The sequence below is a fragment of the Caretta caretta genome, chromosome 4 (assembly GCF_965140235.1).
Source record: "Caretta caretta isolate rCarCar2 chromosome 4, rCarCar1.hap1, whole genome shotgun sequence".
Classification (NCBI taxonomy): Eukaryota; Metazoa; Chordata; order Testudines; family Cheloniidae; genus Caretta; species Caretta caretta.
Window position 1 is genome coordinate 24,696,896 of NC_134209.1, and position 16,187 is coordinate 24,713,082.

The 16,187-nt window shown below is 38.3% G+C and overlaps 1 protein-coding gene across 3 annotated transcripts in view; it reads right to left on the reverse strand.

The window, feature by feature from the left end:
* Positions 1-5,355: 5,355 nt before the first annotated feature.
* Positions 5,356-16,187, reverse strand: part of CNOT6L (CCR4-NOT transcription complex subunit 6 like) — a 72,575-nt gene continuing 61,743 nt past the window's right edge. For all 3 annotated transcript variants that reach the window (XM_075127462.1, XM_048846807.2, XM_075127461.1), the window contains exons 11-12: positions 15,457-15,659; positions 5,356-13,567 (exon numbers count right to left, since the gene is read on the reverse strand). In XM_075127462.1, the coding sequence (XP_074983563.1) occupies positions 13,355-13,567; positions 15,457-15,659 (416 nt within the window). In that variant the 3' untranslated portion in view covers positions 5,356-13,354. The remainder of the gene's footprint in view (positions 13,568-15,456; positions 15,660-16,187) is intronic.

Here is a 16,187-nt window from a genome sequence, read left to right on the forward strand (position 1 = left end):
GAGACACTTTAAAGGGGTCTGATTTTCAAGACGTGCTGCCCCCTGTGAAGAAAATCAGACCCTTTTAATATGTCTCAAGTTGAGCACCTAAAATCACCCATCACTTTTGAAAACCTTGACCAAGAGCGGGACTGGCCGCTATCCCAAGCCTTTGGCTATTCACTCTGTTGTTCCTTGTTGCTGGTATCTCAGACTTTCCCAGCCTTTGATTGAAGGTGGCAGGAACTGCCACAATAGTCACTTTCTTGTTACTCAGGACCGGCTCTGGGTACCAGCAAAGCAAGCATGGGCTCGGGGCGGCACAATTCCAGGGGCAGCATTCCGGCCCCCCCCCTTTTTTCTTTTTTTTTGTTTTTTTGTTTGGGCAGTTGCGCTCTCGGAGCTTGGGATGGCAAATTTTTTGCTTGGGGCAGCAAAAAACCTAGAGCCGGCCCTACAGTTACTCCCCTCTGATCCCTGCTTTTTACAAGAGATCACCCAGCAGCACTACCAAAAGGAAAGTATAATTAGGCAGGCCAAAAAAGAACTTGAAGAGCAACTAGCAAAAGACTCAAAAACCAACAGCCTAAAAAAAAAATTTAAGTTCATCAGAAGCAGGAAGTCTGCGAAACCATCAGTGGGACCCTGGACGATTGAGGTGCTAAAGGAGCACTCAAGGAAGACAAGGCTGTTGTGATGAATTCTTTGCATTGGTCTTCACTGCAGAAGATGTAAGGGACATTTCCACACTTGAGCCATTCTTTTTAGGTGACAAATCTAAGGAACTGTCCTGGATTGCTGTGTCAGTAGAGGTGGTTTTGGAACAGATTGATAAAATAAACAGTAATAAGTCACCAGGAACAGATGGTATTCACCCAAGAGTTCTGAAGGAATTCAAATATAAAATTGCAGAACTACTAACTGTGGTATGTAACCTATCGCTTAAATCAGTTTCTCTATCAGATTACTGGAGGATAGCTAATGTGACTCCAGTTTTTAACAAATGCTCCAAAGGTGATCCTCGCAATTACAGGCTGGTAAGCCTTACTTCTGTACCAGGCAAATTGTTTGAAACTATAGTAAAGAACAGAATTATCAAACACATAGATGAACACAGTATGTTAGGGAAGAATACACACAGCTTTTGTACAGGGAAATCATGCCTCATCAATGTATTAGAATTCTGAGGGGAGGTCAAAAAGCATTTGGAGAAGGGTGATCCAGGGGATCTAGTGTACTTAGACTTTCAGAAAGCCTTTGACAAGGGCCTTCACCAATGCTCTTAAGTAAACTAAGCAGTCATGGGATAAGAAGGAAGGTCCTCTCATAGATCAGTAACTGGTTAAATGACAGGAAACAAAAGGTAGGACTAAATGGTCAGTTTTCAGAATGGAGAGACAAACCACAGTGTCCCCAGGGATCTGCAGTGGGACCAGTGCTGTTCAATATATTCATAAATTATCTGGAAAAAGGGTTAAACAGTGAGGTAGCAAAGTTTGCAGATGAAACAAAATTACTCGAGATTGCAGGCAGTTTTGGACTTAACTAAGTTACAAGGTTCACTAAACTGGGTGACTGGGAAACAAAATTGCAGATGAAAATCAATGCTGATAAATGTGAAATGATGCATATTGGAAACCATAATCCCAACTACATATAGAAAATGATGGGGTCTAAATTAGCTGTTATCACCCAAACATCTTGGAGTCATCATGGATACTTCTCTGAAAATATCTGCTCAGTGTACTGTTATACCAATAAAATAAAAACCAGCAGGATCTTATTAAAGGGGAAAAGGCAAAATGCCACATTTATTGTGAATACAGAAAAAATCATAGTAAGTAGTTAGTTGTAGCTATAACATTCCATTCAATTTCATATTTATTCACACATTCATTCATACACACACACAGGTTCTGCAAGGTTATCATCATAGTTACCAGCCTTAGAGTTGCTCATGCCAAGCCACTGGCCAGGTGGCCTGGACATGAGGAGGGAGCAGGGCCTTGTCAGATGCTCATCTGATGCTCCTGGAAGTTGGTTTGCAGAATCAGACCCCAAAGTTCTCACTTTCTAGAGTCCATTTTTATAGGAATTTATTCCTATGCCAGTCTATGGGAATTGCTTCATCGTGCTGTTGCTGAATCAATCAGCAGATGGCACATTCCTGATGGCTCCGTGCTGCCAGATGTTATCTTGTTCTTTGGTTCTCCCATCCTTGAGGCTGTTGGGTGGATTCCAGTCTGCCCTCCGGGGGTCCTCTGGTTGTGTCCACTTGACGCATTCTTCAGCCACTGGACACTGGATTCTTAGGCTGGCACCTCCCTGATCATTCAGTTATTACCCACACCAAGCATCCATCCACATACAAGCTCTATCTCTATTTTAATCACAATTGTTAACAAAGCGAGATGAATACAACAGAAGGGCAGGGAGTCTCTGGGTGCTGTTTCTGTTATTACAGAGTATTGCTTTGAGTCTCTCTCTGTGTGAGTAGTAGTTGTTTCAAAGAATTGCTTTGAGAACAGACTCTGTCTTAGAATGTACTAACACAATTAGCAGATTGCAAGTTTCACACAGAGGGAGAGAAACAGTACCAAAAACCAAGAGACCTCTTAATTAGTAATACCCTGGAATTTAAACTATGGGGAATCAAACTCATTTGTGATTTTAATACAGAACTTCTTTAATATGATCCAACAGTACAGCAACAGTCAAAAACGCTAACAGAATGTTAGGAACCATTAGGAAAGGGACAAATAATAAGACAGTAAATATCATAATGGCACCATACAATAATCCATGGTACACCCAAACCTTGAATACTGCATGTAGTTCTGGTCGCCCCATTTCATAAAAGATATATTAGAAATAGAAAGGGTACATGATAGAGATCTATAAAATCATGAATAATGTGGAGAAAGTGAATAAGTGTTATTTACCCTTTCACAGAACACAAGAACCAGGGATCACCCAATGAAAGTAGTAGGCAACAGTTTAAAAACAAACATAAGGAAGTACTTTATACAACACACAGTCAACCTGCGGAACTCATTGACATGGGATGTTGTGAAGGCCTGAAGTACAGCTGGGTTCAAAGTTCATGGCAGATGAACTGACCAAATACCACCATGCCTACATTCACTTAATATAAAGGCGATCTCTCCTAGGTGCCCCACTACCTCCTGAGTTCCTAAATCACTTAGGTTAAAATTTTCAGAAAAAGAGAGTCAGACCCATTTTTAGAAGTGATTTAGAAAGCTTTCACGTAAATCACGGATATATTTTCCTACACACAATTGACTCTTAATCCTAGAAATTTATCATGGGTAAAGTTTTCCAAACATGACTTATTACCGTAAGTCTCACTGAAAGTTGTCTTCCTCCTCCTCCTTCTGACCCGGGTCAGAATCGGAGAGCTGACCCAGGTCAAAGAGGAGTGTTGGGATTTATGGTGCTGGTGGGAAACACTTGGTGCTTTGCACCTCTGAAGATGAAGGGAATCTGGGGGATCCCTGAGAGACGAGAAGGACAATTTAAAAAAACAAGCACTCGTCAAACAATTAATTACAGCATGACAGTGCAAAATTCATTGGTCCCAGTGAAGGAAAATCAGTGTATAAACAGGGTGCCTTGCCATGAAACTTTGGGTTTGTCTTGCCAAGCCTTCCCCGGAGCATCTTGTCGCGACCGACAGAACTTGGCTCCTACCTACCGTGTGTGTGTGTGTGTGTGTATATATGTGTGTGTGAATACATATGCTAATTGTTGTATTTCCAATACATGTGGCATATTGCCTTTGACCCTGAAAAAGATCCCGTGTGCTTCTTATAAGCATAACACAAGGTCTGATACCACCTGAGCCATAAAGCTGAGAAACAAATGCTTGATATCCCTGGAAAGTTGCGACTCTAATCCCAGCAGGTTGTGAGACATCAGACCTTAAGAAAAAAAAAGTCACCACCTAAAATTAAAAGTTACATTGACACTTTAAATAGTAAAGTTTGCTCTCCTCGTGCTCCTTAGTCACCACATTAATAGCTAATCTCTCAAACAGGCAGGATATCACAAGGTGACTACTGGGTCAAAAATGAAGCAGGAAAAGCCCGGCAGCAATCAAAATAATGCATTTATAAAAAGTCTGCTATCTAGTTACAGGCCAAGACCAGAAAGTTAAAGCACTGGACTGGGACTCCAAGCTCCCTGTGACATCTGGGAAAAGTCACTTATGCCCTGCGCCGCCATTCACCTAGTTATTGAAATGGGGACCATACTGCCCTCCACAGCTTGCAGTCTAAGTAGAAGAAACACTCCATCTCCACGTGCATGCTCCCTCCCTCCATGTACCACTGACCTCAGTTCAGGCCTCAAGGATCTACTGTAATACAAATAGTCAAAATGCTTGTGCTGGTGGGTGCTATTGCTTCTAGACCCTGTAAACTTTCACAAGCACTGAACCTGCTCGCACAGTGGCATCACTGTTGAGGACGATAAGCCACCCTTCCCTTTAGCACTGAGCAGATGCTACAGAACAGTAACAAGAGATACTTCCGACTCCTAGCCTCTGATGTACACGTGCTGGACAGAAGCAGCGTACTGAACTGGTACTCTTCACGGTGGAAAGGGGAGGGACACACTTCACCTTTTAGCACCAAGAAACAGGATTTCTTGACAGAAGGAAGATAAACTGAAGACTTGCACTTGGGAGTGAGCCGCTGTGGCCTGCCAAGCGTGGTAGCGTGCTTTAAAAAAAAGGCACCTTTGCAGATCTACTGCACGTGTGCATCACAGTAGTATCTGCTTGTGTCACTTTGTAACACTCACATGTGCGTTAGTTTAGTATTTTACCCTGTCAGCACCACACAGCCAAACCAGCTACAAAGGGACCGAGCCAGATGCTCATCCTCTATGTTGCCATAGAAATATCTAGTAAATCCCAATTCCAGGGCTATTCACACTCACAGATACTCAACTTGCATCCATAAAGGTTAACCATTAAAGGTTCTGTAAGAACTGGATGTGGCTTTTGTATTAAAACCCAATTATGTGAATGTCTAGCATTTAATAATTACACCTCTTACCTTTCATTAAGCATATAACAGTCCTGATCCAAAACCCACTGAATTCAATTGAGAAACTCTCACCGACTACAACAGGTTTTGGATCAGACTCAGTTATCTGGGCAGTCTCTCCTACCCACCCACAGTGGGACCAGAAGCGGCCACTTAATTGTAAACACCAAGACGTACAATTTGATGCAGAGCAGAAAGTAGCATCAGTAAGGGCCATGTGCCAACATCCAGCTCCTCGCCTCCCAACTACTTTTGTGATATATACAACAATGCTCAAGAGTAGAAACAAAGACAGGACAGAAAATGCAGTTGCAAAATGGCCGTTTATTGCCTATAGAGGGAAATAAAAGTACACAGGTGCAAAGAAACAAACAAGCAGATATTTAGCCCTATACACATCATGTGTGATCAGTACCCAATCTGTGTAATGGGAAAAAACAAAGGATTTTGTCATTTGATCTGACAATAATAGTTCAAGGTTTTCAGCACCTCCCTTCTGAGCTGCCATAAGATTAAAAAGGCAAGACCGCTTAGTACTGTTACTATCTTCATTTTGTATTGTTCACATTTTTTTTGGTAAAAGTAAAACCTCTATCTCTTGCATGTACATGTTGTACAGTATATATTGCGCAAAATACCTCAACTGAGCTGTGTAAGAGTTCCCACCTCATTGACTGGTAAACTAACAAACAAAACAAAGAGCTGGTGATTTCTGTCCGACAGTCTCACGATAAAAAGTAGAATTATGAATGACGTGGAATTCAATGGATTGGTTCAGTGAAGTCAGTTGAAGCTACAATTGCATGGCACTTTGTTTCTTTAAAAGAAACACTTTATTTAAAATAAAAGATCATTTGCGTTTTTAAAAATTACTTAAATTTGGAGAGAAAGAACGGATTGTTTTGGAGGAAGGCCAATAGTTTTGCAATTATTCTGTGGGAAAAGTTGAATAAGCTTTTTTGCTCAGGTCTAAAATCGACTGCTTTGCTTTTCAACCATTAGATGAAGATGTTTATACACCCTCATGGAGTTTCAATGAGACACCTGAACTGTATATGAAACAAGGTTTTCAGAATTTAAAGGTTAGAGGAGAATATTTTTCTTATGAAAATGTAATTGGCAGGATTCACAGTAAAGCAAATCTCCCTACAGATTCCCTCAGTTGGCACTTATTTATGATTATATGGTTAAGCAGGTTATATTTGAGGCAAGAGGCCCATTTAACCTATGGCTCTGTGTATTACCAGAAAGGAGAAAAACCAGAATCCAGTGGTGCATTTTTTGAAAACTTTTCCAGAATCCAGGAATTTTGCTGCATTAGGACAACTGTACAGAATCTCAAAAGTGCACTCCTAGAAGCTGGTGTTTAAGAAATTTGCAGTTCAATGCAGACTGAGCCTGACCTGGTTCCCATTAGTCAAGGCGAAACTCAAATAAGACCTCAACAGGAGCAGGATTGGCACTTAATTAATTTTTCCTATGTGCAATAATGGAGCTGTTCAAATGCAGAGCTGAGTCAGGAATCGGGAAAAGTTTGCTTCGTTCGAATTTTCATAAAGTGGGAAAACTGTATTTTAACAGATTTATACAGAAAAATTATAGTGCAGTTTCTGATTACCCAGACACAGTTGATGTACCTAGGAGCATTATACTCCCATTGTCTAGTTCACAAAAAAAGAAAAAGAAAAAAAGGAAGAAGTAAAGCCTGGGCTCATATCACCACCGATCCAGTCAAACGTATGGGTTTAGTGAATTACAGGCAAAAAGTTTGATAACATGGTGCACACAACACTTTAATTGCTTGGAAAAACCATACTACACAATAATTAACAATGAAAAACAAAGCCAAAATAATATTAACAATGTCACTTGTAAAGAGAGCCACCATGATTCTTTGCTTTAAAACAAAAACAAATACAGAGACAAATAAGAACTTGGTAAATGTCTTACTCTTGGAAACAGTTTAACAAAAGGATGAGACCAAGTAATACCAGAATCACTCCACCTCTCACTACTAAAACAGTGAAGGACTTTGCAAGCTAAACACACTGTACTATGCTGAAAAGAGTCATATCACTTGGCATGTTTTGCCATCAAAATTGTTCAAATACATTATATTAAAATACAACTGTATTTCCCCAACTTCACTTATTTTAGAATCTACATCAAGAACAGGAGTCCCTGAAGTATTCTATCTTCCAGCCAAACAAATCCAGCCAAGTTTACTCTGTTTACCATGTTTTAAGATTAGCTAAGATGTTAGTCACTTTTCTAATCGCTTTCAAAGACAATCTCCTCAACTTTATCATTTTTTCTCCCGGTGATTTTAAAAGTAAATAAAGTCTGGTAAATATCAGTACAAAATGTCTTCACTACTACACAGGATAAAGATGCACCAGTTTAGAGTTCAGCATTTTAAACCCCCCCCCCCCCCCAAATCAGTTATAACAGTGCTTGTAAAACTCATTTGAAAGTATTTATATACTTATGAAAGTTATTTCTCTGCTGACACTTGGCATAAAGACTCAAGAAATGTTTTGGGTTTTTTAAAGCTGTTAATGTATAAAACTTTTTATTTATTTATTTTTTTACAGTATTCTTGTAAAATATTTACAAATCTAACATGAAATGACTTTCACATTATGAATTTAGCAGGCCCAGACCTTAACAGTGCACTTTTCGCTGTTGCCAGCGTTCAGCTAACTTATTCAGCTATTTTTAATAATCTCTTTAATGTCCCCCGTCAGGTACTAGCAAATTGAGTCATCTGTACAAGTAGTGGTGATGAAAGCTTCCCTATGTTGCTCTGCCAAGACATCTCAATGCTGTTCTGGACAGACCACCTCTACAGGAAAGAGGAAGTTGCATGTGTTCAACCAATGATATTTCAGACTGTCAATCCAGATGTTAAATTTTTAGCAAGGATGGTGGTTTTATAACCTGGACAATTGCGGTAAAATCCTTCCCCTACTGAAGTCAGTATCAAAACTCCCATTGTCTTCAGTGGGGCCAGCACTTCTCCCTTGGTGTCACTTCTTCTCCTAGCAGGCAACTCATTTGATGAATATTGTGTAAAAGCAATCGCATCTGAAATGGTAATACAGGTAAACAGCTCGCTATCCCATTACCGATCTCTCAAACTATGCTGTCCGGCTCCATGTTTTTAAAAGGACTGATTTTAGCTTAATGGCTTCCTACTGCAGACTGATAAAACAGATCAAGTATTTGATGGACCATTCAGGTTCCTAAGTGTATATTTACACAATACTGTACACCTATTGAGTCATTCACAAAATTCTAGGAGAGTTTTCGATTGTATTAAAACTTCAAAGGATCAAATCACAAAAAGAATACAGAGAACACTGAAGCTCTTAGGAGTAAGGCAATTTAAACTTTAACACAAGCAGGACACGTCACTTTCCTTGCTTAGTCATGCTTAGACATCTCATAACAGTGAGACATGCTCCAAGTACGTATGTTTCAATCTGTCCTCTCCCAATACAGAAGATGAAGTGTCATTCCAGAAGGTAATTTTAAAGTGTAACATTTGCTTGTTTTTGTGAAGTTAGATCTTTGTAAATAAAGAAGAATATCTACATGGCAGTACAGAATAACTGATACTAGATTAACCATGTAAATATGTACAATACTCAAGCCATTAAAAAAAACAACATTTCTTATTTGAAGATTAATGACTACTACAACTTCCTTTTTAAATGGATATGAATTTGAGGCTATCTCAAACTAATCCTTTGTGATATTTAAATAGCAATCTAATCAATATTGTTTGATAATTAGTATTAAAAATCCTCTTCCACTCCTAAATCTTGTATGCCAAGTATCTTGCCAAACCAAGTTTTGATGCCGAAAGCCAAGAATTATAATAGAAATGTTGTCACTTCAGTTGCTGGGTTTAAATCTGATCTTTGATATTAACTGCCCACACTTTCCTCTTCTCAGTTTAACAGATTATGGAAAGAGTATTACTAATGCACTAGTGATTTAGAAATCTTTGAACAGATGTAAATGCCCAAAGTTACCCACCATATTTTCCTCGTATATTTTGTGCTACCAAAACAGAGTAACCTTGAATTTAAACCAGCTTTTATAGCTGGTCTCCTCTCTATACTCCACACCTGCGATCCCCTCACCAAACTTAATCCCTGTGGAATCAAGTGATATGAGTCTTTAATATCTTTTAATTTACTCCCTTGTGATTTAGGTCAAAGTCTTCAGAAATAGGTGCTGAAAGTTAAGCTCCTAAAATCATGTTCAGACACCACAATGTAATGGGACTGGATTTTCAGAAATTGTGAAGTAAATGGGAACTACAGGTGCTCAGCACCTTGGAAAAACAGGCCACTGTAATTCAGGCATCTGGTCGTGACCCTGGAAGGAGGAGCCTAACTCAAAAGCACCCAGGATGGGAGATTTTTCAGACTCTCTCAGCACCGGCCTGACTCTGTCCCCATTGAAGTCAATGGTGAAACCCTGGGAACAGAGTTAGGCCAACCCTGGGGTAGGTACTTTTGAAGATTTTAAGGGACTGAAGATTTTGGCTACGGTTTATAAACATAGGATAACAAGGAGTAGTCGGAACCAACAAGAAAAAAGGTTTTATATTTCTGCCGACTAGAAACAAGAGTGGCTTCAAACACATAGTAAGCTTACTGCTAAAATGAAGTATTTTCTTGATGAATGCTAGAAACAGAAAGAAAGAAAAAAAAAGCTTTGAACAAGGCAAATGGGAAGAAAAGCTGGTCTCAGAACCCATTGTGCCATACCTGACTTCAACGTGTGGTACACAAAATGTTCACACTCCTTACATCAAAATAATGAAACAAAAATATTCAGCTACATTGTACAAAAATTTTTTATATACACACAAAACCTCATATCTAACAGATTTACCATATCGAATTTTAAAAAGTTGCCTGTAGAATGGTGTTCGGTTTTTTTCTCTGCTTCCTTTAGGCAGTGCTGTTGCTTAAAAGTTGACACCAGGCACAATATATTTAAAACAAAACCAACTAAGCAAGGAGCAGTACATGAATTTGAACTTTTTTCCCCTGTGACCAGTCCTGAGGATGCTGCAGTGTTCCCAATGTTTAAAGCTATGAGACAAGCATCAATGATGGGGAGAGAGAATAATTGTGTGTATTTTGTTTTCCATTTATCTATAGTGAAATTAGTGATACCACTTTCCCAGATTCCTCTCCCCTACCTGCTCCCCCTCCCAAGACAAATACACACATACACACCTTATAGGTACTGAGTTTTCAGTTTTCACAATCAGAAGAACCACAACTGCAGAAAATCTAGACTTTGTATGTGTAGGTTTTTGACTTAAAGCCATGAGTTTCCACCCATATGGTAATGTATGTCGACTTCTGGATAATGCGCACCCGTGTTTTTTTTTCTAAAGGTGGCATTAAACTTAAGTTTATCATTGACTGAGTTCCAGATTTTCTGTATTTTAAACAAAAACACTAAGGACAGCAGCATTTCTGATCACCTGAAATGGAAGCTCAATACAGATACTGCCCCTTCTGTTAAAAAAAAAAAAAAAGGGGGGGGGGCAAAAAAAGGCAATACAGCGGGGGGAGGGGAGGAGAGAACCACACACATGAAATTTGGGTAAACATGCTCAGGTGTGTGGGCCAACAAAAACAAACAATACCCATTTCAACATAAAAGCTTTTGTGCAACGTCAATTACATTTTTTAAAAAAATTACAGGATAACAGATATTTTGAAGAATGCATTTTGAAGCAGAGAAAACCCAATTAAACACCTTCCTGCAACAGAGTGCCTCAAATTAATTATGAATCAGAAGAAAATAAAACTTAAGCTGTTTCTGTTGCCCAATTTTTTTATTTTCCCCCAACACTACAAAAGATTGTGTTGCTTTTTTTAAATCGATTTATAAACAGGCTCCTCTGCAGTTCATATACAATCATAGGTGAACTTGAAATTCCATTTTATACAAACATCTCAAAAATATTGGGAGTGAAGTATGGTAGGAAATATTGCTCACATTGCTAGTTAACGTGCGTGTATGAAAGGAGGAAAATGGTTTGTTAGTGCATATCTCCAGAGCAGAGAACCCATCCCTCCAAAAGAAAAACAAAAAAAGAATACAGTAGCTGATTACAAAAAGGTAATGTCCACAAAATTAAGTTTTTCATGCTATTCTACTTTCCAGTACTATACACTACTTACTTTTTCAATTTATATGCATGCCTAGGCCTTGAACACTTGAGGTATATAAAAAGAGATACCTGCACCTAGAGGGAAATCTTTAAAAGGGCTTTTATTTATTTATTTATTTATTTATTGATTGTTTGGTTGGGTTTTCTTGTGCTGCACAAAATTTTTTATTTATATTAAATTTCACTCAACTACAATAACTTCCAATTTTATATTGGACGACGGGTGATGCCTCCATTTCAAGGCACTTTTTTGAAAGGGAGTTGTGGTTTCATTGAACCAACTGCTGCATCCCATCCCACCCCCGAACAAATACAGGGAACATTTTCTACTAGAGCCTAATTTTCTATGAATACAATAAAGAAGGAAATGTATAATTAAAGAATGGTGGAACAGGCTAAAGTATTAGTTTTGCAAGGCAGAAGATTGCTTCTTAGTATTTAAAACTAATTTAACAATTTAAATGTGACCGTTTTTAAATCTATGAATGAGACATAAATATAGGCTATTTATCTGTTTAAAAATTTCATTCACATACATGGAAAAATTCTTTTTTATTAAAAATATCACATTTTGAGACTAGAAACAGTAAAGTGCATGAAAAGTTTAAAATATAAATTCAAGAAAATCTTATAGCAGCAAAAAAGCAGAATAAAGAAAAACTTAAAAACACAGACACAACCTTTTCCTATTACGGTGCCATATATATATATTTTAAACATTAAGCAGCCAACCAATTTCTTTCAGAAAATTGCATTATGTTTACTGCCTCTTGAGGCACAACGTTTTGAACTGGTGCCCCCTAGCGTGCAAAAAGAAAGATTTCCAACACAGCTAAAGAGCGTTAACCGTTGGGAATGAACCAGCAGCTTTTTAATTCAACCTTGAAGGAAAACAGAAACAAAAGTATTAAAAGCATACGATGGCTATTTGGCAACTAGGGTCAGGAAAAATAATCCAAGGAATGATTATGGCTACCACTCTCTCCCCCACACAAAAAAGCACCTAGAGAGCTATCTAACCTTCACTTTGGAGATAGAAGTAAGATCATTTCCAGAGGGTTTTTTTTCCCTGTACCTTAGCTTAACCAGTACCTCCAATCCAAAGTTTATCATTTTTGCAATTTAACATTAGAAACAGGAAAGCTACAGATTGAGTTGGAACGTATTTGCTCTTCCAGAACTCACCAATAAGAAAACTTGCAGCTGAATTTTTAAGTGCAAGTTCTTAATTTTATGTTTCTAAATCTTGTTCCCATCACAGATTGTCACAGTAGGGAGAGTTCTCTGTTAGACCTCTCAAAACAGGCCATCAGTTTAAATTCCTGAATTTCCTAACCAGAAAGAGCTCCAAGAACGTTACCACCATGTTGTCTGCCAACCAAGAGTTCTATGTGGCATTAAATGCTCAGGTCCAAATTCTCTGATGGCATAATTCCATTGTAGTCAATGGAGTTGCACCAGGAGATAATTTAGTCTTTCAATAAGTAAATGCAGCCCATTTTTGGTTTTCCAGTATCAGCTAGTGGGGGACGGACGGACGACGGACTATACTGTTAATAATTTACAGTTAAATATTAAGTGCTTTGCTAACATGCAAAATTAATATTGGATGCAGAACCCAGATCTCCATTTTGAGTTCAGTAAAATAGTATTTCTAATTATTCTCCCTTACAACTGAAACAGATTGAAGTATTGTATTTATCAGTTCGTTTTTGTTTTTTTTTTTTTTTAAAAAGGAGGAGGATTTGTTGTGCTGTGATTTGGAGGAAAGCATTAATTTTAAATAGATTATGATGCAAGTTTTGAATCTGATTTGCCCATTTTATAAACACAGCTTTCTAATGAAACAGTAAGCTTACCAGTTTAAAAATTAAATTAAAATCCTGGAAAGGGAATAATACTTTGGTTCCAGCCCTAGTGCCAAATGATACCAACATGCACCAAAATGTGCAAAATCTCATATCAAAACACACAATGAAAGGAGCTTGAAGAAGCAGCTTAAGGTTGGCCATACTTCACTCCTACATACTTTGATTTACAACTGTACAGGTCCATAACAACAGGTCCCAGCCCTCAAAGGGGCAGGGCTCCACTACCTCCTGTTAGGTAAGTGTACACCGTTGACAAGAGGCAGGAGCGGAGGATGGAGTTCGAGCTGTGTTAACAGTGAGAAGTGGTCTGAAGGGATGTGAGGGTGTGGACACCCAGTGATGTTGTTCTCAACCAGCCACTGAGGATCTAAAGGCCCCAGGACACCAAGCACGTTCATATGAGTGTTGGAATAGAAAATGTAGTCAATCACACCCTAAAGGGAGAGAGAAACATTCTGTTAAAATGATGACAGGTCACAAGTGATAGTTTAACACTTTCCTAAGATGTATTTGACACAGTTGTACACACTTGCTAGCTCCCCCTCCTTGATGTTAAGAGCATGTTTTTTCAATTCACAGGATGTGCAAGGTGGCCAAATTAGTGCTGTCTTTCTAAATATCTTTACTTTACTTTAACTGTGCATTACCAGTCAATGAACATATTTTACATTTAATTTACTTTAAAATATATTATCTGTGCATAATTTTAGTATTTAAATAGTTCCTCACTGGACGTGAACATTGTGGCTGCTACTGTTCGGCTGGAGACAGTTTTCTGGCGGCTGCACACTTGGCTACATTTTCATGACTGTAACTTTGCAAAGTTATCGATAAGATGAAGTAACTCAATGTGAAGCTTTTTACATGTGTTTAGAATTTCCAGAATATCGCAAAATGGAGCAAACACTGACTAGACATCCTGTAGAACAGTTTTTCCTGTCCCTAATAAGGCAGATTTTTGGGGAAAGCGTTTGACATTCATTGTTCAGACATCGTCACACCACCAGCTAATATGACCACCTTAACTTCTGCAGCCATGAGGTTGGCTCTAGAGGAAGTATTCCATCTTCCTCATAACAAAAACATGGAGCATAAGTTATAGTCAAATTCTTAGATGCCAACTCTGCACGTTAAGAAGCAATTTTTTCAGTCCTCTAGAAACTTACACTCCCTTCATCTTCTTTGTACTGTTTCTTGGAGTACAAAGAGATACTGGAGATACCTCAACAGTTCACAAAAGAAGTCAATTTTCAAGTATTAAGAGCTGAGCCACCAAATAATAGTGACCACAATGTAATTAAATGCAACAATCTAAGCGGAAGGATGGTACCAAAAAGCAAACAAAACACAGTGACACTAAACTTTTGAGAAGAGAGAAGGCAATAAAATGAGGGGACTAGTCAAAAAAGCTGCAAAAATCAAAAGTAAAGAAAACAAAATCCTTAGATTTGTTCTGAATGTTACCTAAGGATAGAACAGTCTCAAAAGGCACACACAGTGCTGAACAAGAAGAGAAGCAGAAAGGTGAGCAGTAAGCCAGTATGGCTCGATAGCAAGGTCCAAGAGATTATTCAAGACAAGTAGATGTCCTTCAAAATTTGGAAACCTACACCTAGTAAAGGATTAAAAGAAGCATAACTACAGTAGGCAATAGGCAAGAAGGAAATTCAGAGGGATTAGATGGAATTCAAAGACAAATAGTTAAAAGGTATAACAAAAAATTCTGTAAAAATATCAGGAGCAGGAAGCCTGTGAAACAATCAATCAATCAAAGGTTGCTGGATCACCAGATTAGAGAGTGTAATTAAAGAAGATAAGGAAATCAGTGAGAAGCTAAAATGATTTTTTTCATACAACAAGAACAAGCAAACTTTCAATGAAATTAAAAAGTGGCAAATTCAAAGCCTTTGAAATAAAGTACTTTTTCACACAACATGTAATTATACTGTTAAACTAACTGCCCACAGAATGTCATTGAGGTCAGTAACTTGGCTCGATTCAGGAAGAGATTGGACATTTATATGGATAACAAGAACATCCAAAGTTATAATAGTTAATGCTAAAAAATAAATTCTGGAAGAGGTATTTAGACTCATGCTTCAGGGGTAAGCCCACCTTTAAAATATTTTAGATTAGGATAACACCTAATGTTGGAGGGGCAGATTATCCCACATCTGCCTGCTACAAGGTTCTTACACCTTCCTCTGAAGCATCTAGTGCTGACCACTCTCAAACAGAACAGAGGACTAGATGGACCTTGAGTCTGATAGAGCATGGCAATTCCCACAGTAAGAGAAATTAAATTCAGTAGATCATCCCTTACTTTGAAATCAAAGGTGTAATTGGTGTAAGGCATCAAGTTGTTTTCATAGGCGCTCTTGAGCTGGAAGCCATGCGTGATTCTTCCTTCAGAAGCCCCATTTTTTCCACTGCCGCTGAAGTTCATAAGACACTCATTGTAACGCAGCTCTTTGAAGTCCTTATGGTTGTCAGCTACTATGCCATTGCTTAAGTACTCCACAACACCTGTTTGCAAAACAATGATGCAATTAGTTGTTTTAATTAATTATTGAAATACAACATGTATCATATTTAAATACCTTAGGTTAAGAACCATGTTGAAAGACCATGGTCTCCAAATAAGTGCATATATATCAGCCAGTTTTTTCTTTTTTAAGTCTCCTTTAGTGAGGTCTGACTTCCTGAGTGCATCTATATAATGAAAGGGTTCACCACCATCTTTGACAGCATAAGCATTTCAAAACCCTGAGCACAGTAAGAATACTAACCGTACTGTGGCAGCCAGCACTAAGAGGAAGTTTTCTTGTATATTTCTCATCGATTAGAGTTAAATATCAGAAGTACTACAGTATATCCATCTCAAGTTTCTGCCCTCATTTTATTTTGTCAGCTTTTCACCCAGAGTGCAATAAACCATGAACTCCAAATTCCTAAATATTACCACTCCTCAAGCTCTTAATCCAAAACAGGCATACCACACTTCTGATACATAATAATTGTTACTACTGTATCAAACTTGAGTTGAAATATATC